Consider the following 22,626-nt stretch of genomic DNA (forward strand, 5'->3'; position numbering starts at 1 on the left):
GAACCTGTGTCCTCATGGATGCTAGTCAATTTGATTTCCACTGAGCCATGATGGGAACTCCTCATAGATGTATTCTTATAATCAACAAATATTTTTTGGTCATCAAAGATATTCCAGCCAATTAATTATTTGTCCTGGGTAACCCTGATTTGTACTTTAAGCTACAACTCAGGTGTCAGTATCAGCATCACAAAGAAGCCTTTCCTTAGTCTGGGTTATATGTTTGTCCTATGTGCTCCCTTAGCTCTCTATGTTTACCTGTGCTTTCAGCATCTATTTTCCACATATGATGAGCTCCCAGCAGGTGGAAACCTTGTCTAAATTTACTTCAAGTATGGGTATTCAACTTGGTATCTGGTACAAAAGACATTCTCAATGAATGTTGAATAAATCTTAAGGATTTGGTGTGAAACCATGGAATTAGAAGTTGAGTGTGGATAATGGTGGTGAGGATAAAAGGATGAATTTAGGTTGACTTAGATTTCCTGCTTAGGAGGGTGATGCTGGGAATATGAGAAAAGCAGGCTAGGAAGGAAAGATATATTTGATTTAAAAGATGCCCATGGGATGTCTAAGTGGTCCAGTAAACAGTTGGATAATGAGTCTAGAGATCAGGAATGAGATTTGGGCTAGAGATGTAGAAATTTAGGACTCCTCATGATGTAGGTGGAGGTTTTATCTGTTATAGGTGAGACTGTCCAGGAAATTCATGTCATGAAAAGAAGGTCCAGAATAGAGTCTTGGTGCATGCCACCATTTGAGACTCAGAAAGATAAAGGAAAGCCCTGGATCCTTACTTTGGTAGAAACATTAGCAGCCTAGATACTCAGCCCTCTTCAGGCAGAGCTGCCCAGAGCTTGGATTTGGTCTATGGCCCCTAATGAAATTCTAGTCTTATTATATAACATTCTATGTGCTTCGTTAACTAGTCAAGTGACTGCATTTACTCCAAAATAAAGCAATTTCATTTATCTTTAAAAATATTCCATAACTTGGCTTTTTACCTTCTTTCTAATTGATGAAGTTTTATGGTATTTGAAAACTATGTTGATAAAGACGGTAATGTATCCAAATATTAGTCATCTAATCCTTTTTATGAGAAAGTCTGGCACCTAACCCAAGGCTTTTAATTATATTGATGTCAAAAAAATTAGTCTCAGAGTAAAACAACTCTAGCACAAAAGAAACTGGTTATTTTGAGAGTAATTATGACTGAAGAGTTCCATGCAAGGTTTTACTATCTTCTTGTGTTACAGGAGGGGTTTTATTCCTGTGAAGCATTCCTGTATAAGAGCCTTCCTCTCTGGGATGGCTTCTGTTGTCGATCACAGTTCCTTCAACTCGTGAGCTGGATTCCTTTTAGTAGCTTCTCTGGTAGGTATCGTGAAAATTTAGTCATTTAATTCAATGCAATATTAGTTAAAAGGGTTGAATGATTTTTTTTTTTAATTTTTAGAGATGAAACCACTTCTTTTTGACCATCTATCACGGCTCTTCTTTACATCAACTATTTACTTCAAGGTAAGAAAAAAATCATCTTGCTTAGATTCAGTAGGGCTGATGGTACACAATTTCAAACTTATGTTACAGCAGTAGTTTTCCAACAAGATTCACGTGGACCTGTACTTGAGGTGCTGCATCATTCAAATCAAAGTTAACGTGTAAAATTTTCTGGTTTTGTTTTTGACTATGCCCTCAGTGTGTGGAAGAATGTAGTGAATCCTTGCCACAAAAGTAACCAGAGCCACAGCCACAGCAATGACAACGCCAGATCCTTAACTCGCTGCACAAGGGAACTCCAAAATTGTCTGTTTTTAAGGTTTTGTCACATAATTTTCCTGAATTGTCCCACTTGTAGCAAATGACGAAGTGAATAAACAAATGGCAAATAGGTATTTTTTTTTTTTTTGGTCTTTTTAGGGCCACACCCATGGCATATAGAAGTTCTCAGGCTAGGGGTCGAATCAGAGCTGTGGCTGCTGGCCTACACCACAGCCATAGCAACGCAGGATCCGAGATGCATCTGCAACCTATACCACAGTTCACGGCAACGCCGGACTCTTTTCTTTTTTTTTTTGTCTTTTCTAGTGCCACTTCCCGTGGCATATGGAGGTTCCCAGGCTAGGGGTCTAATCAGAACTGTAGCCCCCGGCCTACGCCAGAGCCACAGCAACGCGGGATCCGAGCCGCGTCTGCAACCTACACCACAGCTCACGGCAACGCCGGATCCTTAACCCACTGAGCAAGGCCAGGGATCAAACCTGCAGCCTCATGGTTCCTAGTCAGATTTGTTAACCACTGCGCCATGATGGGAACTCCAACGCCGGATTCTTAACTCACTAAGCAAGGCCAAGGATTGAACCTCATGGATGCTAGTCAGATTCGTTTCCTCTAAGCCATGACGGGAACTCTGCAAATGAATTATTAATAAAAACAAACTGGGAAATAACTTAAGCATACTTAGTTTGATTGTTGTGGTTGATAGTTTGTAGATACATTTATTTATTTCTCAAATATGTATTGAGCATCCACTAAGTGCTTGATGCCCTTCTTGACACTGGGAATATAGTAATAACTAAAGCAAACAAAATTGCATGTGGCATTCATACTGCATATTTGTAATATAGTTATTTTCCGCTAATAAAATTGTTCTAATCTTATATAATAAAATAAAATAAAATGTATTGCAATTTTGTTCTCCAGAAAGACCACTGTGGCTTCTAGGAGTTCTGTCTGAGAGCCACTTTCTTATAGAATGGTTATTCTTGTTGGCCACATTTACAGGAAAAGTATGTTCTGCTTAGTATCCATCACAATCAAATGGTACTTTATTAATTGCCTATCACATTAACTTGGATTTGAGGTTTATTTATATTATTTGTAACTTAACTACCTTACCAGCATCATCATTCACATGAGAATACACACCACCTCTTTCAGATAACATAGTTTCCGGGACTTCATTTTTCAGCTTTTTGTGATTCTCTTATCTTTTGACTGGGTTAGTCTTTATTTATTCTATCTTCTACCAATATAGAGTGCTATTTATCTGTAAATATTAGGTTGAACTATATGAAATTTCTATTTTTATAGGTCTAAGATATTTGACAATTGGCACTTTCATATGGTCCTGCCTAATAAGTATATATACATTTATACACATACACATGTATTTGAGAGTGGAGGTGGGGAGAGGAAGGGAAACAGACAGTGAGCTAAAGACAGAAATCAGGGGAATACTCACGATTTAATTTTCACTGAAAAGGAGCGTCTGTGAAGGAACCTTTTTAAGAGGTATGAAAAGAACCAGAATGGTAGCACCAAAGAAAGAGAATACAGGTTATCAAGAAAGAGTGAGGGGAAAATATTGCCACATATCCCAGGAGAGTCCAGAAAGATATAGACCAAAAAGAGGTTTCTTTTGGAATTGATAACACACAGGTCTTGACTACCTTTTGTGAACAGAGTCAATGGCGTGTGAAGGTGAAAACGAAATTGTGGAGGTTGAGGAGTCAATGAGAAATGAAGACAAGACAATGAATATTGGCTATGTTTCCAGAAGTTTGGCTAAAAAGAGGGGGAACAAGAGAGATAGCTGTAGTGGGACTTTGAATCAAGGGAAAGTTGTAAATTTTTTTGTCCCCAGAGTGAGAAAAACCTAACCATGTTAATAGATAGAGTGGAGGGAGCAAGATGAGAAAAGGGAGGGACTGAAATTGGAGGAAAGGTGGGGGATAATTGATGGTGCAGGGTTTCAGAAAAAAACATGAAGACTTGATGGAGGGATTTGCTTGAAGGGATGGTGAGGGGTTGGGAAGTACCATTTATTCTCTAAGACTGAGGACAAGGATAGGTGGATATATAGATATATTTGTACAGTTCGAAGAAAGGGCAAGAAATGGAAATACTTGTGCCCAAAAATCTTAAATTACTCAAAATAAGATAGACTTGAGTAGGGGTCTTCAAGAGAGTGTTATGTGGCTTAGGATAGCAACAGAAAAATGGGAGAGACAGCTAATTGAAGACAAGTGAAAGGATTATTGAGCTTCATTATGGGCCCAGATGAAATTGGAGACTGTAACTAGGAGTGGTAGAGCTGTTATTCTCAACATTTAAAAAAAACAAAAACAAAAAAACGTGTCCCCTTCTCAAAAACATAAAAATCAATGCCTTCCTCTAATGTGGAGGCTGGATGGGATGGAGTAGGTGAGTGGAGATTTTCTTTTTTTTTTCCGCTTTTTATTGGTCTTTTTAGGGCCCCATCCATGGCATAGGCTAGGGGTCAAATCAGAGCTACAACTGCCAGCCTACACCACAGTCACAGCAATGCCAGATCCGAGCCTCGTCTGCGAACTACACCACAGCTCACTGCAACACTGGATCCTTAACCCACTGAGCGAGGCCAGGAATTGAACCCGCAATCTCATGGTTCCTAGTCGGATTAGTTTCCACTGTGCCACAACGGGAACTCCAAGATTTTCTGAATATGATGTAGTAATATCGAATACCTTTTCAAATGTCAAATTGACACCAAAAAAGATTGGTGTTCAAGGTTGCTCGAACATATTTATGACCTAAATGTGAGGTGTCAGTTTCTTAAAAAAATATTAATTGAACTGTTGTATGAAATAGAAGTGAGCACTCTATCACTGGAGATACTCAAATAGTTTCTAGGCCATTATTTATTAAGGATATTTGAGAAAGATTTCCTGTATTAGATTTGGGGATCGTATGGTTTGCTTTCAAATTTATAGTTATGATTTATCCTTGTACGTGTTCCAGGCACACTTATTTCAAGGCTGTATTTCTTGTATCTGAACGAGGCCCTGGGAAATCAAGGCCTAAGAAAGGAAAAACTATAGAATTGTTTCTTTTCTACAGTCACAGAAGATAAATTTTATGACCATCAAAGAGGGAGTAAATCACAGTTGTAGATACAAGGTGAAAAGGGCGGAAAACTCATATCTGTAGCAACTTCAAAGGATCTCTGAGGGGAGACAGTAAGGAGTAGGTAATGCTGTATTTGATGATGTAATATATGTTATAAATGAATATAATTTAGGGAAACAAGAGTCTGGTCCTCACTGATAAGCTGGGGGCAGTCTTGTAGAAAAAGTAAACTTACACTTCCATTAATCTTAAATCTCTTGGAGACCAATCATTTTATTTTCTCTACTTTTGATAATGCTGGCAATTTTCTATAATATAAAGTTTTAAGAAAATAATGTTTAAAAAAAGAAACAAATTCATGGACATGGAGAACAGACTTGTGGTTGCAAAAGGGGAGGGGGAGGGAGTGGGATTGACTGGGAGTTTGGGGTTAGTAGATGCGGCAGCTATTGGGTTCTGAATTGAATGCGGTAATCTCTGTGGTCCCTTCCGCCTCTAAGTCTCTGGTTTGGTCTGTTAGTTCTCTCACTATGGTACGTCCAAATGATTTTTTTGTTTTGCCCCCCCCCCCAGTGTAGTATTCTTCAGTGTCTGAAAGAGCTACTGCAAAATTGGCTGTTGTGGCTTTCTATGGACATCCACGTGAAATCTGTGACGAACAGTCCACTGTGAGTTATAACCCTCCGCAAGAGCTGATCTGTACAAAACTTTGCCTATGGAGTTTAATAGTGTGCCATGAAACCTAATTGCTTGATGCAAATGTTTAGTCATACTTTTCTTGAATTTTTTTTTCTTTTTCTTCATTCTTCTCCCCTGCAATCCTGTGAGGAAGGTTAATTCTTCAAATTCTGTTACGTAAATCATAAAACAACACCTAAGCCTTTAAGTAACTTGTAAGAGTTTAATATAGAAAAACATTGGCAAGCTGACATTAGAACTTGCAGCTTTGGTTTCCATTCACTTTATAAAATGTATTCTTGCTTATATATAAAGTCCATTTCGATGGTGGCTAGGAAGATCAGTAATTTCGCTGTACTGATTTTGTTTCTCTGATGTATTTTGCTTATGTACATTAGTTTAATGTACATTAGCTTAGGCACATTAGTTAGAATAATGAAAGAGCCCTGAATTTTGATTAAGTTCATTATTGTTAAATGTATGCCTTACCTTCAAAGTGAAAGTTTTTAAAAGACTGAATGTCAAGGAACTGCCTAATCAGGTTGTTTTGACTCTTTCTACCTAGTGTCTTTGGCATATGTGTGTGTGTGTGTGTGTGTGTGTGTGTGTGTGTGTGTATGTGTATGTGTGTACACACACACATATATATATGCACGGCAATGCAGGATCTGAGCCGCATTTGCCACCTACACCACAGCTCACAGCAACAGTGGATCTTTTAACCCCTTGAGTGAGGTCAGGGATCGAACCCGCATCCTCATGGATACTAGTTGGGTTTGTTACCACTGAGCCACAATGGGAACCTCCAGCATTCTATTTAAAATTTTTTTTTTGTTATACTTGATTTACAATGTTCTGTCAATTTCTGTTGTACAGTAAAGTGACCAGTTATACATACATATACATTCTTTTTGTCACCTTATCCTCCATCATGCTCCATCATAAGTGATTAGATAGAATTCCCTGTGTTCTACAGCCGGATCTCATTGCTTATTCACTCCAAATGCTATAGTTTGCATCTACTAACCCTAAACTTCCAGTCAATCCCACTCCCTCCCCCTCCCCTTTTGCAACCACAAGTCTGTTCTCCATTTCCATGGGTTTGTTTTTTAACATTATTTTCTTAAACTTTATATTATAGAAAATTGCCAGCATTATCAAAAGTAGAGAAAATAGTATGATTGTTACCCTTATGTATGCATCATCCAGCTTCAGCAGTTAGCAACTCATGGTTAACTTTTTTTCATCCATGACACCCCCTCACGTTCCTCATCCTTTGTACTAGTTCCCAGGCCAGGTATTGAACCCCCACCATAGCAGCAACAATGTGAATTCCTAACTGCTAAGCCACCAGGGAACTCCTGAACTAGGTTTTTTTTTTTTTTTTTTTTTTTTTTTGCTTTTTAGGGCTGTACCCATGGCATATGGAGGTTCCCAGGCTAGGGTCCAATCGAAGTTACAGCTGCCGGCCACAGCCACAGCAACATGAGATCCAAGCCGCGTCTGCAACATATACCACAGTTCACAGCAACACTGGATCCTTAACTCACTGAGCAAGGCCAGGGATCAAACCCACAACCTCATGGTTCCTAGTCGGATTTGTTTCCGCTGCACCATGACAGGAACTCCACTGTACTAGATATTTTTTAAACAAAACCCAGACATCATTTCAGCTGTTGAAAAAATGCTACCAGTGTTACACCTAAAAAATTAAGTTATTAATATCTCTAAATATATAATTGATGTTCAAATTCCCTATATTATCAGTCGCATTCTTTTTTTTTTGTCTTTTTAGGGCCTCACCTGTGGCATGTGGAAGTTCCCAGGCTAGGGGTCCAATCAGAGCTGTAGCCGCCAGCCTATGCCACAGCCACAGCAACTCCAGATCCGAGCTGCGTCTGCGACCTACACCATAGCTCATGGCAATGCCATATCTTTAACCCACTGAGCGAGGCCAGGGATTGAACCTGTGTCTTCATGGATGCTAGTCAGATTCGTTTCTGCTGAGCCATGACAGGAACTCCAGGTCGCATTCCTTATAATATAAGGATTCCTTAACCTCAGTTGCAAATAGCTAGTGATTAGCTTGGTTAGATTAGCCCAGACTTATTTTTCTGTATGTTCTTATCCCTGTAGTAATCTACTTTGATAGGGGAATGGAAAATAGAAACATAGGAGTTGCCTTGAAAAATTTTAATTCTTCATATTCAGTATCACAGAGTTTCCATATATCTTGTTTGTCTGATCATTTTTAGGATGAAATGAAGCATTAGTGAGTAGTGAGAGTATCTTGTAAAGCATTGCTTATCAAAGTGTGGTCCCTGGACCAGCAGTATCAGCATCACCTGGGGACCTGTAGCAATTCAAATTCTCAGGCCCTAACAGACCTACAGAAATAAACCCTGGAGGTAGAGCCCAGTAATCTGTGTTTTAACATATGCTTCCATAATTTTGCTGCAAGCTGAAGTTTGAGAACCATAATCATAAAGCAATTTCATTTGAATGCTTAACGTCTTCAAATGCCTCGATTCTTTTAAAAATAGTATGTTTGCATCAATATTACATTACCATGTCTTAGGAACCCTGAGAGAGGTGATTTACAATTTCTAGATTTTCTTCTAAAAATCCAGGGATCCTTTTTAGTATCAAAATTTTGAGAGGGCATTTTATTTTTTTATTTTTATTTTTTTTTGTCTTTTTGCCTTTTCTAGGTCCGCTCCTGTGGCATATGGAGATTCCCAGGCTAGGGGTCTAATCAGAGCTATAGTCGCCGGACTACACCAGAACCACAGCAATGCAGGATCCGAGCCGTGTCCGCAGCCTACACCACAGCTCACGGCAAGGCTGGATCCTTAACCCACTGAGCAAGGCCAGGGATCGAACCCACAACCTCATGGTTCCTAGTTGGATTAGTTAACCACTGCGCCATGATGGGAACTCCTGAGAGGGCATTTTAAAAGGGGCTCAGCTTTCTAAAATTTTGTTTGTTTGTTTGTTTTTTTGGGGGGACCGCACCTGCAGCATATGGAGGTTCTCAGGCTAGGAGTCAAATCAGAGCTGCAGCTGCTGGTCTACACCACAGCCACAGCAACTCAGGATCCAAGCCGCATCTGCGACCTACACCACAGCTCATGGCAACGTCAGCTCCCTGACCCACTGAGAGAGGCCAGAGATCGAACCCTCATTCTCATGGATAGTAGTCGGATTCGTTTCTGCTGTGCTACAACGGGAACTCCCTAAAATTCTTAAACAAATAAATGAACATAATTGTAGATAACTTTGCTTGTCATAATACTACTTGGCATGATAAAATATAGCTCTCAAGTTTTCGATAATCCCTTCTGTCTTGAAGATACGAGTGTAATGCCAAGTTTCCATCAATGACTGTCACAGAGGGAGTAAACTAGTTGTAGATCACAAGGAGAGAAGGGTGGGAACCCATTCTCAGCAGTGGTTCTCCAGGGGGCATTTTTAGTTGGCACAGTGGCTGGGAAGAGTGTGCTATAATCTTTTAGTAGGTAGGAGCCAGGGGTGCTAAATGTGCTATAGTGAGTGGGGACTAGGAGGCAGTCTTGAATAGCAAATTGTTTCATCCAAAATGCCAGTAGTGTTCTGTGGAGAAACACTTTCAAAGGATGCTGTCTGAGTAGTCACCATTGTACAGATTATTTCAGATGTCAAGTGCTGCCAGAAACCATAGCTAGCTACAGTTTTCTAAGTGATGGGCTGACTGTATGGATGCCTGCCTATTTGAATGGTCTCTTTACCCTTTCCCTACTTGCTCCAGCACTGAACCATCATTTTGGTGAGCATTGGTAGTGTTATCATCTCCAGCTCTAAGACTATATACTGTTCCTTTTCCCTTGTGCATAACCATTTATCGGCTACCTTAGATTGGCTGTGAAATCGCATTTCCCAGTCTTCCTAATCCACTCAACAGTGGATTGAAGGATGGGTGGTTAGATGGGTAGATTGAACCAATTATACCAGGTGCGATTTAAAAAGTCATGGTTCATTGATTTGGGAAGAATATAAAATATTTAGATCTGGTTTTTACTAGAAAAAATGAAAGATGCCAAAATTTTTACTAATTCAGGTTTAGAATTGAACTGGATTCCAATTACATTAAAGTGAAAATGTTTTTAACAGGCAAAACTTGTTTGGATTTGTATACCTAGAAACTAATTTGCTGACTGCTATGGACCCTGGAGTTGCTAATATTATCTAAAGTCTGTCTGGAGCTTAATCCTTTATTTTTCTGGTATTTACTAGTAGAGTGATTGCTGAGGATGTTCTATGAATTGATCTTAATGGTTCCCTAGAAGGCCGTGTAGTTTTATGATTAATCACTGTGTTTTTTAAAAAAGTGAATTATACATTGGAGTACTGGTCATTTTCTGAAATTCCCTGTAACTTTTGCTATATATTATCCAGCTTTAGCTTGGAAATTGCAAGGTCTTTTGCTGCTAGGGATCTGAATGACATGGTTTCTTATTGCAGAGAGACGACCTTAGGTGGATCCCTGAACTCTGTCTCTGAACTGATTCACTATGTAGGGTGGCTGTCTACTACTGCAATGCGCTTGGAAAGCAGCAGTACTTTCTTGCTGCACTTTATTTTGGATTTCTATGAGAAGGTAGTACACATCCAATTTTACCTGTTTGGATTTTTGTGATGCCTGTCTGCTTTATTGCTCTGTTGTTTAAATTTTATGCACAACTAAGTTGAGCTATGATCTTATTAGCATAGTTAAGATAAGCTAAATATTTTGGAGTTAATGATTGTATTCTGACCTGAATAAACTGACATTCGTAAAACAAAAGGGGAAAAATGCATTTTTTTGAAGTTCAGGTACTACTTTAATAGACATTTTCCTGAATAATGCTAGCCCTAGACATAGGCCTGTCTTTCATATCACTTTTTGCTCATTCACTGTCCATCTCCAACCCCTATTAAAAAGCAAAAATAGCTTTTGTTTCTTCAGCTCTCTACCCCCACCTTTCTGCTGCCTTATTTCTCCCAGTATCTGTGATTCTGGTCCTCTTATCATATATATATTATTTGACCTAGGCAGAACTATTATCCAGAAAGTACCCACTAATCTCAGTTTTCCTGGCTTCCCCCTTCACTAATACCTAGTTGTCTGGTGCTATATTTGCTTAGAAGCATGCTTCTTTGTTTTCCAGGTTGACAGCTAACTCATATGATAAACCAGCATGTATGGGACTTAAGGAGAAATAAATAAATGTTCCCTTCTCCTTTCTCCCTAACTCTAAGATCTCTCCCCAGAAAAAAATAAAAGATTTCAATAATGACTTTCTAGAAATAATCCTCTACGGTGAAGTTGCCATCTGGTGAGGTACATTTTTAAGCAGCTGTGACTACCTATTTATTTAATTTATGAATCAGGCTCGAACCCAATGTTATATTATTGTGAATTTTCTAGTGATGATTCTTTGGGTGAAGTTGGTTAAGGGATTCTAAGGAATAATCTGTATACTAATGTTATCATTCTTCCCAAAAGGTGTGTGACATATATATAAATTATAACCTTCCATTAGTGGTGTTGTTTCCTCCTGGAATCTTCTATCTTGCACTCCTCAGCCTGGATTCCAGTGTCCTGAACCAGCTCTGCTACATTATGGACAGGTACAAAGCCTTTGTACCATTTTATGAATTCGTATATCATAATTCTATCTTCATTTTACAGCTATACAAAAATTTATAATTTATAAATATGTAAGTTTATTGTGTATAATACAGTAAAATATTAAGTACAATAAAATCGTTATCCATTTTCTGCCAGGACTTTTGAAAATAGGAAACATGGCTTTCTTTTGGGAATGACCTTCCAGTATGGAACTATTTTAACTGTGTTGTTTTTATTTTTAAAAATTTTATTATTATTACCATTATTTTTTGGCCATGCCTGCAGCCTGTGGAAGTTCCTGGACCAGGACTCAAACCCACACCACAGCAGTGACCCAAGTTACAGCAGTAACAATGCCAGATCCTTAACCCGCTGCACTACCAGAGGACTCCTTAACTGTGCTATTTTAAAAATGTCACTGTGGGGGATATAGATTAAAAGAATTCACTGTTAAGGATCTTTTGTGCAGTGGTACTGCTGCACTCTGCATTGTTAATTCTTGTTGCTATGTCTCAAAGAAAAATTAGTCATTTTCTGACAACTGGTTTAAGTCTATGTAGCTTCTCTGGTAAAAAGAGAGATAAGGGAAGCTATTGCTGATTATATGAACCATAAGTATTATTTCTGATCCTTTCTAATTTTTTCACTTATGGACAGAAATTACTCTTTTTAATTCTTAAGTGTGGATCCTTTTGGCATAGTTTGTAGGACTCTCCCAAGGTTAAGATGTTTAACATCTAATTAAAGTAGTTCTTAGGCAAGAAGAAATCACATTTCCAAGTTTTCACTTTATCCTTTCTACTGCACATTTTTTTCCATATTAAGAAAACATGTTCTATATCAGTGACTTCTTTGGAGCCTCTATTAATTTTTAAATAGTGAAACATTAAAAGCATTTCTTTTATTTATTTTTTATTGAAGTATAACTTACAGAATCAAGTGCATATCTTAAATGTACAACTCAGTATTTGAGCCTCTATTAATTTTTCTTCTTTGAAGAAAATGTACCACAAAAGGAAAAAAACTTACATTTGGATATTTGTGTATGTACATATCTGCATATATTTATGTTTAAAAGTTATACTTTTCTTTATGCTTACATATCAAAGGCATTTTTTATAGTGATTTTTATTTTTTCCATTATAGCTGGTTTACAGTGTTCTGTCAATTTTCTGCTGTACAGCAGGGTGGCCTAGTTCAAAGGCATTTTAGTGGTAAAAATTTTATTATGTTCTCCCTTTTAGATATCGTAAAAATTTGACTGCTGCAAAGAAAAATGAGTTGGTACAAAAGGTATGGATGATGAATCTCTGTGTTAAATCACCATTGTTTAAAAATTGAATGTAGAGATATATGATCTGTTAAGAATAAGAAGGAAACAGAATTAGGTGATGATGAAATTTTTTTTCCCTTTCCCAATAGGCAAAATCAGAGTTCAGCTTCAGCAGCAAGACCTATCAAGAATTTAATCACTATTTGACAGCCATGGTTGGTTGCCTGTGGACATCCAAACCCTTCCAGAAAGGATTATATGTTGACCCCAAAGTCTTAGAAAAAGCTGCAGTAGCAGAATATAAAAACAGTTTAAATTTAGTCCATCACCCTGCTCTTTTGAGTTATGCTGTTTCCTTTCTGCTACAGGTAAGAGTATTTAAACAATTTTTAGATTTTCTATAGGAATCCTCTGATGGCAGAAATAGGAAATGCCATAAGTCAATTATTTCTGAATTGCAAGACGTGTTCAGTCATACTTTTTGAGTATCAGCTAACTTTTTGGCATTGTGCTAGGCTCTGGGAATTCAAAGTTAACTTAAGTGATTAGTTTCTACCTTCCAAGAGCTTGGGCCTGTGGCAGAGACAGATTTGTGAACATTACTACAAAATACAGTTAGGTGAAGTGATAAGAGGTACAGTTGTGAGAAAGATGGGGGGAGTGGTTATTCAGTTCTACTTAGAGATGGTGCCAGGAAAGGAAAGAGTTCAGAGAGGTGGAGGTTTTAGTAAAAATCCTTCTAGACAAGATGGAAAATGTAGGCTAGATAATATAATTAGAGTTGGAGTCATAGCCAAAAACTGCTGATGTAATGTGTTGAAATCAGTATATAGGCAAGGTCTTCTCAGGACTTTATCATCAGCCCTATCATTTTCCACATTATCAGTGACTCAAACAACTCAAATAGTGTGCATATCAAATGTGTGGATGACACAACAGGATTTACAGATACACTGATAGACTCTGGATTCAGAATTCCCTGAATAGACTAGGACATCAAGGAATACAACAAAATGGAAAAAAAATGTGCAGAATGCAGGAGGTATTTTGAATAATTGTTTACTACATTCATGCAAGAACTGGGCACTGTGCTGAACAAGACACATCTGGGTATTGCCCTCATAGAGCTTAGAATCTAGTCGGGGAGGTGGTCGTTAAACAAATATCTTACTAAAGAGTGATGAGTAGTATAGGAAAAGTACAGAGGACGATGAAAAAATAAACAAGCGGGTTAACCTGGTTCAGACTTACAGAAGTGATGATAATTGGTCTCCCAGTAGATTTTGGAGGATAAAGGGGTACTCGTTTTTCCTCCTGATGTCTTGGTCTGGTTTTGGTTTCAGGTTAGTTCCAGCCTCATAGAATAAGTTAGGAAGTATTCTCCTAAAAAGTTTGTGAAGTATTGGCATTAATTCTTCTTTAAATATTTGGTAGATTTTACCTATGAAGCCATCTTTTCATGAGCTTTTTAAAAAAATATATATTTTACTGAAGTATAGTTGATTTACATTGTATTAATTTCTATAGCACAGCAAAGTGATTCAGAAATATATATAGATATCTATATATCTGTGTGTGTGTGTATATATATATATATATATACACACATATTCTTTTTCATATTCTTTTCCATTATAGTTTATCTCAGGATATTGACTATAGTTCCTTGTGCTATAAAATAGGACCTTGTTTTGATAATGCTTTCTATTTCTTTTCATTCCTGATTTTAGTAATTTGAATCTTGTATCTTTTTTATTTAGTCTAGCTAAAAGTTTGTCAATGTTTTTGATCTTCTTAAAGAACCAACTTTTGGTTTCATTGATTTTTCCCTACTTAAAAGAATTTAAAAATTGTGGTTAAATACACATAACATAAAATATATCATCTTAACCATTTTTAAGTATACAGTTCACTGGTATTAAGTACATTCACATTGTTGTGCTAACATCATCATCATCCATCTACAAAACTTTTCATCTTGTGAAACTAAAACTCTATACCTATTAAACAGTAACTCCCTATTCCCTCCTCCCCTCAACCCTTTGCAGCCTTCATTCTACTTTCAATCTCTGTGAGTTTGACTATTCTAGGTACCTCATATAAGTGGAATCATATAGTATTTTTCCTTTTGCAAGTAACTTACTTCATTTAGCATAATGTCTTCAAGGTTCATCTCTGTTGTAACATGTGTCAATATCCCTTTTCAAGGCTGAGTAATATTCCATTGTGTGTATATACCACATTTTGTTTATCTGTTCATCCTTTGATAGACATATGGGTTGCTTCCAGCTTTTTGCTATTGTAAAGTAATCCTGCCATGAACATGGGTGTAACGTTATCTTTTCAAGTCCTTGTTTTCAGTTTTTTTGGATATATACCCAGAAGTGGAATTACTAGGTGGTATGGTAAATATGTTTTTACTTTTTTGAGGAGACACCATTCTGTTTCCCATAGGTGTTTCTACATGAATTTTACATTCATACCAGCATCTCATAAGGGTTCCATTTTCTCCATATCCTCACCAAAAAGCTTTTTTTCCTGTTTTCTAGTTTTTTTTCCTAATAGGCATCCTTATGTGTGTGAAATGATAGCTCGTTATGGTTTTAATTCACATTTCCCTAATGATTAGTGGTGTGGGGCATCTTTTGTATCCTCATTGTATTTCTGAGCTGTCTGTTCTTTAACACTAGTCTGTGTATCTGCTGTCATAACAGTACCACATTAATTTTGTTAATTTTTAAATTTTTTTTGTTTTTTAGGGCTGTACCTGTGGCATATGGAGGTTCCCAGGCTAGGGGTTGAATCGGAGCTCTAGGCGCTGGCCTATGCCACAGCCACAGCAATGCAGGATCCAAGCCACATCTGTGATCTACACCACAGCTCACGGCAATGCCGGATCCTTAACTCACTGAACGAGGCCAGAGATCGAACTTGCAACCTCATGGTTCCTAGTTGGGTTCATTTCCACTGCGTTGCAACAAAAACTCCACAGTACCACATTATTTTAATTTTGGTAACATTGTAGTAAGTTTTGAAATCAGGAGGTGTGAGACTCTGCTTTTATATTTTGTATTTCAATTATTCCTGCTCTTTTTGTTTTGGGTTCAGTTTGCTGTCATTTCTAGTTTCTTGGCAGTAAATTAGATTATTGATTTGAGATCATCTTTTTTTTTTTTTTTTAGGGCCACACCCGTGACATATGAAGTTCCCAGTCTAGGGGTTGAATTGGAGCTACAGCTGCCAGCCGCAGCCACAGCCACAGCACCTCGGAATCCAAGCTGCACCTGCGATCTACACCCACAGCTCACAGCAACACCAGATCCTTTAACCCACTGAGTGAGGCCAGGGATCTAACCTGCATTCTCATGTATCCTAGTTGGGTTTGTTACCACTGAGCCATGATGGGAACTCCTAGATTTTCTTGAATAAATATTTTTACATTTCCTTTTATGTTTTTTTGGCCACACCTGCAGCATGTGGAAGTTCCCAGTTTGAACCCACACCACAGCAGTGACCCAAACATCAGTGGCAACATCGAATCCTTAACCCACTGAGCCACTAGAGAACTACAGTATTTTTTTTTTTTTTGGCCTTTTCTAGGGCCGCTCCCCCGCATATGGAGGTTCCCAGGCTAGGGGTCTAATCAGCGCTGTAGCCACCAGCCTATGCCAGAGCCACAGCAATGGGGGATCCGAGCCGCATCTGCAACCTACACCGCAGCTCACAGCAACGCCGGATCCTTAACCCACTGAGCAAGGCCAGGGATCGAACCCGCAACCTCATGGTTCCTAGTCGGATTCGTTAACCACTGCGCCATGAAGGGAGCTCCATGGGAACTACAGCATTTTTATATTTTCTATATATCTTTAGGATGATTTCTAGAGACTTTAAATACTGTGTTTGTGAAAACAATCTTTGCCAACTTTGCGCATTTTTCTGGGGAGTAGTTCTACAGAACTCCTCATGATCTCATCCTAGAAGTGGAACTCCATGTAGATGGACATTTTTTATCATAGAGCAACCACTCTCTGTTTCTTGAGTATCCATCCAAAGACATACTGTATATTTCTGTGTAAATGATCTTTTTCAGCACTATACACTGTACATAATTTTATGTCTCTTTATTTTTTTGACTTAGTATTTCGGCTTTTGTTTCATATTTGTACGTAAAGGACTGCTTCATTCTTTTTGTTGTCTCTGTAGTATTCCACTGTATGAGTGTAGTACAAGCTTATATAAGTTGAGCATTTGTACTTATTTCTAATCTTGTTATTAAATTATACTCTAATGAATGTGTTTGAACTATATACATCATTTCATATGTTTGTAAATGTGTCTGTTGGATAAAATTACTCCAGGTGGAATTGCTTCCAAAGAGTATATCTTTTTAATTTTGTAAGGTATTGTCAAATTGCTTTCAATGGAAGTTATACCAGTTTACATTACTGCTAACAATGAATGGGTGTCTTATTCTCCATAACTTGTCAATACAGTTGTATCAGATTCTTATTTATGAAAGTATGTAGTGAATTATAGGGTATAATTGATTTTCATAAGTCAGCTTTTTTTTTCCTCCTAGACTGTGTGTGTATATCTTAATTATAAGACTCAGTCTCTAAAGTAGTATGTATTATCATCTTGGACATGGGTAAGCAAACTTGTTTTGGAGGATCAGGAATTGATATATTTTAAGTAGGAAATGTTTTTAAGAGTGTTTTAGGAAGGTTGACTCTTGAAAGTTTGATTCTAGCAGCACAGCACATTTGGCTAAATGTGAAACTATAATTTGGTAATTGATGTTTCTCTATAATTTTGGAAACATTAGACTTTAACATCAATCTTTCTTTTAAAAGAATACATTTTGAGCTCTTGTCATGAACTAATTGCTCACTGTCTAGTATTATACCTTTGAGGTAGTAAAAATCGCCTCTGATACTATGGTAGTATGATTTAATTCTGATAGTTTTACTTTGCTGAATTATCACATTGTAAATATTTCACATTGGCCATATTTTTAGAGACAATTTGGTAAATTTATTTATTTATTTATTTATTTATTTTTTATTTTTTGTCTTTTTGCTATTTCTTGGGCCGCTCCCACGGCATATGGAGGTTCCCAGGCTAGGGGTCGAATCGGAGCTGTGGCCACTGGCCTGCGCCAGAGCCACAGCAACGCAGGATCCGAGCCACGTCTGCAACCTACACCACAGCTCACGGCAACGCCGGATCGTTAACCCACTGAGCAAGCTCAGGGATCGAACCCGCAACCTCATGGTTCCTAGTCGGATTCGTTAACCACTGCGCCATGACGGGAACTCCAATTTGGTAAATTTAATTTGGCCAGTCAGTTATCAATATCAGAAGAGCTCAGGTCACTTAATGAGTTTGGGGATTTGTAGAGCTTACATTTCAGGAAATTCTGAAGCTTTGGGTTTTCTTATCATAAATCACCTTTGCATTAATAACTAGTTGTTTCTTCGTTTACTCATTCAACAATTTGGTGTCCACAGTGCTTAAGAAGATAGATACTGAAGATAGCCAATATTAGCCCATTGTGTCCCCCTTTGCCTGCAAAACAATAAAGCTCTTATTTTCTCCTTCACCCCCACCCAAAAAAAGGATAGATACCATCTCTGTCCAAATGGAATTTATGTTCTAATGAGAACAAATGATAAACAAATAATGAAATAAGTAGAAATGACACTTTTAAATTTTGAGAAATGCCCTCAAGGACATATACAGGATGGGGTGAGAGAGAGACTGGGGAGTAGTCAGGGATGGATATTCAAGGAGGGACTTTTTTAAACAGGTGGCAGTTGATCTGAGATTTTTTCTAAAAGATGAGAATAAGCCAGCCTAGGAATAGCTGAAAGAAGAGCATTCCAAGCAGTGGGAACAGTAGTCAAGGGGTTCAAGGAAAAAGGAAGGCCAGTGTGGCTTAGCTTAAGGAACAGGATGGAAACTGGAATGAATTAGATTGGAGAGATGCAGGAACCACTATCTTACACATCTGTTAGGAGTGCAGTGGCAAACAATTGAAGGATTTTTAAATAGAGTATGGACTGAGTTGGTGTTTAATAGAGATCACTTTGTTTTTTTAGTGGAGGATAGAGGAAAAAAGGAAGCCTAAGTGGAAGCAGAGGTACTAATTAGATTGATAGTGATATGTATACAGATGGTGGTAGTGAAGATGGATAGAAGTGGACTGGTTTGAGATATATTGCAGAGATAGAATAGACACAACCTGATGACTTAATTAGAAGTGGGAATGAGAAAAAGGAAAGGACTTTTGAGTTTTTTGAATTGAGCAGCTAGGTTAATGGTGGTTCCAGTTATTAATAAGATGAATACTGGTGGAAGTATGGGAGAGATTATTTTGATATGGTGGGAGGGCAAGTTGAGAATCAAGGTTTTAACCTACTTAATTTCGAGATGCCTTTTAGATAGCCAAGAAGTGTAAGTAGGCAGTTTGAAATGGGGGCTTGGAGCTCAGGAGAGAAGTTGAAACTAGATAAATAAAAATGAAATTCATCCGCATGGACTATATTTTATCAGTTCCAAAAACACACTTTTTTTCCACCTTTTAACTTCTCAGGGATCAGGGTGCATCTTGTGATTGATGTCAGCCAGGCAGTTGTCATGATACAGTTGTCATTTGCTGTTTTTGAGTATGCACAGGCAGATTGCCAGAACCAGACCTTGCAATAATAGGTGTCAGCAGTGTGGGGGAAAATTGAAGACCACATTGGAGCATTGTTTTAAGCCCTCAAAACCAAACGACTTGGAGGAAGAGGGAAAGGAAGCAATGAACCGTACATGTTATGGACTTTCCTTGAAGCAGGAGTCAAAAGTAGGTTAGCTTTACACATTTAGGACCCAAGAACCAGTAGCTTTTAGTTCCTTTAAGAAATGTTTCATAATCAGCACCCTGGCACAGAGGATGAAATTGTGTGAAAAAACACAGCTATCTACAACTCTTGAGTAGAGAAGTAATTCAGAAGAGTTGACCTCTGAATGTGAACTTTCATCACTTAATTTTGTTTATATTTACCATTTCATGTTTGTAAAAATGACATGATCAGAATTTGCCTACACCTAAAACTCTTTCAATCATTATAAAATAAAAACTTCCAAGTGTTAAAAATGCATTGTTTTATATACATAGTTTAATAGGCAGAGATTTTTCTTAGTGATATATAAAAAAATGTTAGAATCAATAGCTTTTCAATGAAGTACAGTAGATGCTAATTAAAGCCAGGTGATAAGTGTGATCACCTAGCTTTGAATTTCCATTTCATAAAATCAGCTTTGTACACAGACTTCCTCCTTCAAGATTCAATTTATATAATATTCCTCAGAAAAGCCTTCTCTAACACCTTCCATCTCCACCCCAGTGGCTGAGTACAGAATTTGGGAGATGAGGCCATAGATTTGCAAAATGGTGTTCACTTTATCCACTGTGATTTTATTTTCCTTCTGTTTGTGCTTCTAGGGAGAGGTATGGGAGGTTTGAAGGTTTATTCAAAAAGAACCCAAAAGAGATGGTTAGAATAGAACATAGCAAAATGAATCAAACAGTAAATAGCCATCTTCACTTTCTGATAATTTTTGCTCACCAAATATGTTCATCCTCGTTTCCTTGCTTTTGTGGTTTTCTGTTTTTGTTTTTAAAGGGATGGCCAGAAGAAAGGACAGTGAACATGAGCTCTATTCGGGTAAGTAAATTTATTTTCATAATGTTCAGGGATTTTATACCTTTAGCTTTTTCCCCAAATCTGAAGTCTGCTGCCAAGACAAAGTCGAAGTCAAGTGTTTACCTTCAGAATTTCTTCCAGTGACTTTTATGTGACTTCATTGGCACATACCCTTTACATAGATAAAATGATTCATAATTTGACTCTTGCTGTTGTGTCTGTGCATCATCTTATCTTAGAATACAGTTGCATATAGTTAGAGTGTGACTGTAATGAGTCTGATTTAACAAAACCGAACACAGTTGTCTCAGTATAGAAACTCTGCTGTGTACATATATAACATAGGCCATAATGTAATAATGTCTGCTGCTGTGTTATCTATTTTAGATGTTAAATTCTTCCACTGTGGGAATGATGATCCATTTCCATTTCACAGTACTTGTTCAGTAGAACAGCTAAAAATTTTTTTGGCCAGTATAATAAAAGGAATTTTTAGCCCTTAAAATTTTGAGTACTTTCTGGTTTAAGTGTTACCTAGTAGCTGAGTTTCAATTATGAAGCTGGCCACTCAAGCTAACTCTTGGTTTATGCATCCAGGATGCTGGGAACTTTTCCCTGGCAAAGAAGAGGAGGAAGAGAATAAGCAAACTAAATATTTGATAAGTAATTTTCCCTTCTTTTGTGCCTGTAGGGAAAGAAATGGAACTGGTATTTGGACTATTTGTTTTCCGAGGGGTTACAAGGATTGAAACTTTTCATAAAAAGTAGTATTCATCGTTCTTCTGTCCCCTGAGCAGAGAGCATAAACCACGTGATCAACATTAAATGAATGTTGATGGAAACAAACTGGGCATACTGGACTAAATTCCTTCCTCATTGCTGCAGAGGTTAAGTGGCTCTACTTGTGTTTCCATGCTCGTTTTATCAACAGACTGCCATCCTCAGGGAGTCCTCAGACTGCCCTTCTGTCCGTGGCTCAGGAGAGCCTTGATGCGTCTAACCATTTTTCAGAATCTAGATTCTTTAGCCCACTAGTAAAAAATTACTTCATCATTAGGTTCTTCCTTCCACCAGATTATACATAAAGAGATATATCTGTTATGTGGTGAGATTTTTCACATTCTTGTGGACTGTGAACTGCATTTTTTGATGTAAGAGAGCAGGTAGTAATATACAGTGGTGGTTAAGCAGCAGGCATATTCATGCCAGATACTCAGCTGCCTCTGTACAACCTCCGTGAGTCTTGCCATTTTTCTTATTGTGACCAACCACACCAACACCAATTGAAAAGGATACATTTTTAACTTTAAAAGCTGGCTCTAAGTAGTTGGTAGATCCCTGGGCCTTCACTGGTAGCAATTTGATGAGAGAAGGAAGGAGAAAGTATTGTGGGATAGTCAAGACATTCCTCTTCATACCAGTTCGATTTCATTAAACTCTCTATTTTGTGGTATGTGCATGTATGTATATGTATATAACCCCTTTTTAAGTGTTTAGGTCCAAATTAACTATAACTTTATTTTCAGAAATAATTCTGAAACTTTTAAGAAATTTTATAAAAGCTAAAATATCTTATTGAAATTTTACTACAAAATTTTGCTTCAGCAGTTATTGAATAACTCACCCCTTTTAATAAAATTGGTATCATTTGAGAGAAAACAAGTTGAATTTATTTTTGGTTTTAAGGGCATATTCTTATGGTTTTTTCCTTTTAAAGCAAAACAGAACCCTAAACTATATTATTAGATGGTATTCAGACTAGAAATCTTATTTATTCATTGATTTTTTAATTTAATACATATTCACTGAGCTTTCCATGTGTTCTGTGTTCTGTGTGGTGGTTATACAGTACTTGCTTTTGTGGAATTTACTGCATTACATTGGAGGTGACAGATGATATACAGGTATGCAAATACATAATATCAGGTGTTATAAAGATGAAGCAAGGAATGGGGACAGAAACAAACTGAGCATACTGGACTAAATTCCTTCCTTGTTGGTAGAGAGGCTGAGTGGTTCAACTTGAGTTTCCATGCTTGTTTCACCAACACAGTGCCATCCTCAGGGAGTCCTTGGACTGGCCTTCTGTTCTTGGCTCAGGAGAGCCTCAATGTGACTGTTTTTTCAAGATCTAGATTCTTTAGCACACTAGTGAAAAGTGACTTCATCATCAGGCTCTGCCTTACACAAGATTATACATAGAGAGATATATATCTTTGAGAGGGTTGCTACTTTAGATACGATGGTTAGGGAAGACCTGTTTGAAAAGATGACATATGCAGAACCCCTGATGAAATAAGCATGTGAACCTTGTGAATGTTTAGGGAGAAAGAGCATTTTCGGAAGAAGTAAAAGCAAGTTAAAGGCTTTAAAATGTTACTTATTTGGCATGTTTGAGGAATAGCAGAGTCCAGTAAGGTTACAACATAGTGATTAAGAGT

At 37.6% G+C, this 22,626-nt stretch overlaps 1 protein-coding gene across 1 annotated transcript in view; it reads left to right on the forward strand.

Annotated features, from left to right (window-relative positions):
• The window catches only part of CENPI (centromere protein I), a 50,466-nt gene extending 28,828 nt beyond the window's left edge, over positions 1 to 21,638 (forward strand). The window contains exons 13-21 of the mRNA XM_047765095.1: positions 1,257 to 1,374; positions 1,457 to 1,521; positions 5,464 to 5,558; positions 10,069 to 10,204; positions 11,093 to 11,217; positions 12,463 to 12,511; positions 12,641 to 12,859; positions 20,165 to 20,206; positions 20,877 to 21,638. Of these exons, the coding sequence (XP_047621051.1) occupies positions 1,257 to 1,374; positions 1,457 to 1,521; positions 5,464 to 5,558; positions 10,069 to 10,204; positions 11,093 to 11,217; positions 12,463 to 12,511; positions 12,641 to 12,859; positions 20,165 to 20,206; positions 20,877 to 20,978 (951 nt within the window). The 3' untranslated portion in view covers positions 20,979 to 21,638. The remainder of the gene's footprint in view (positions 1 to 1,256; positions 1,375 to 1,456; positions 1,522 to 5,463; positions 5,559 to 10,068; positions 10,205 to 11,092; positions 11,218 to 12,462; positions 12,512 to 12,640; positions 12,860 to 20,164; positions 20,207 to 20,876) is intronic.
• The last annotated feature ends 988 nt before the right edge of the window (positions 21,639 to 22,626 follow it).

Source organism: Phacochoerus africanus, chromosome X, assembly GCF_016906955.1.
Source record: "Phacochoerus africanus isolate WHEZ1 chromosome X, ROS_Pafr_v1, whole genome shotgun sequence".
NCBI lineage: Eukaryota > Metazoa > Chordata > Mammalia > Artiodactyla > Suidae > Phacochoerus > Phacochoerus africanus.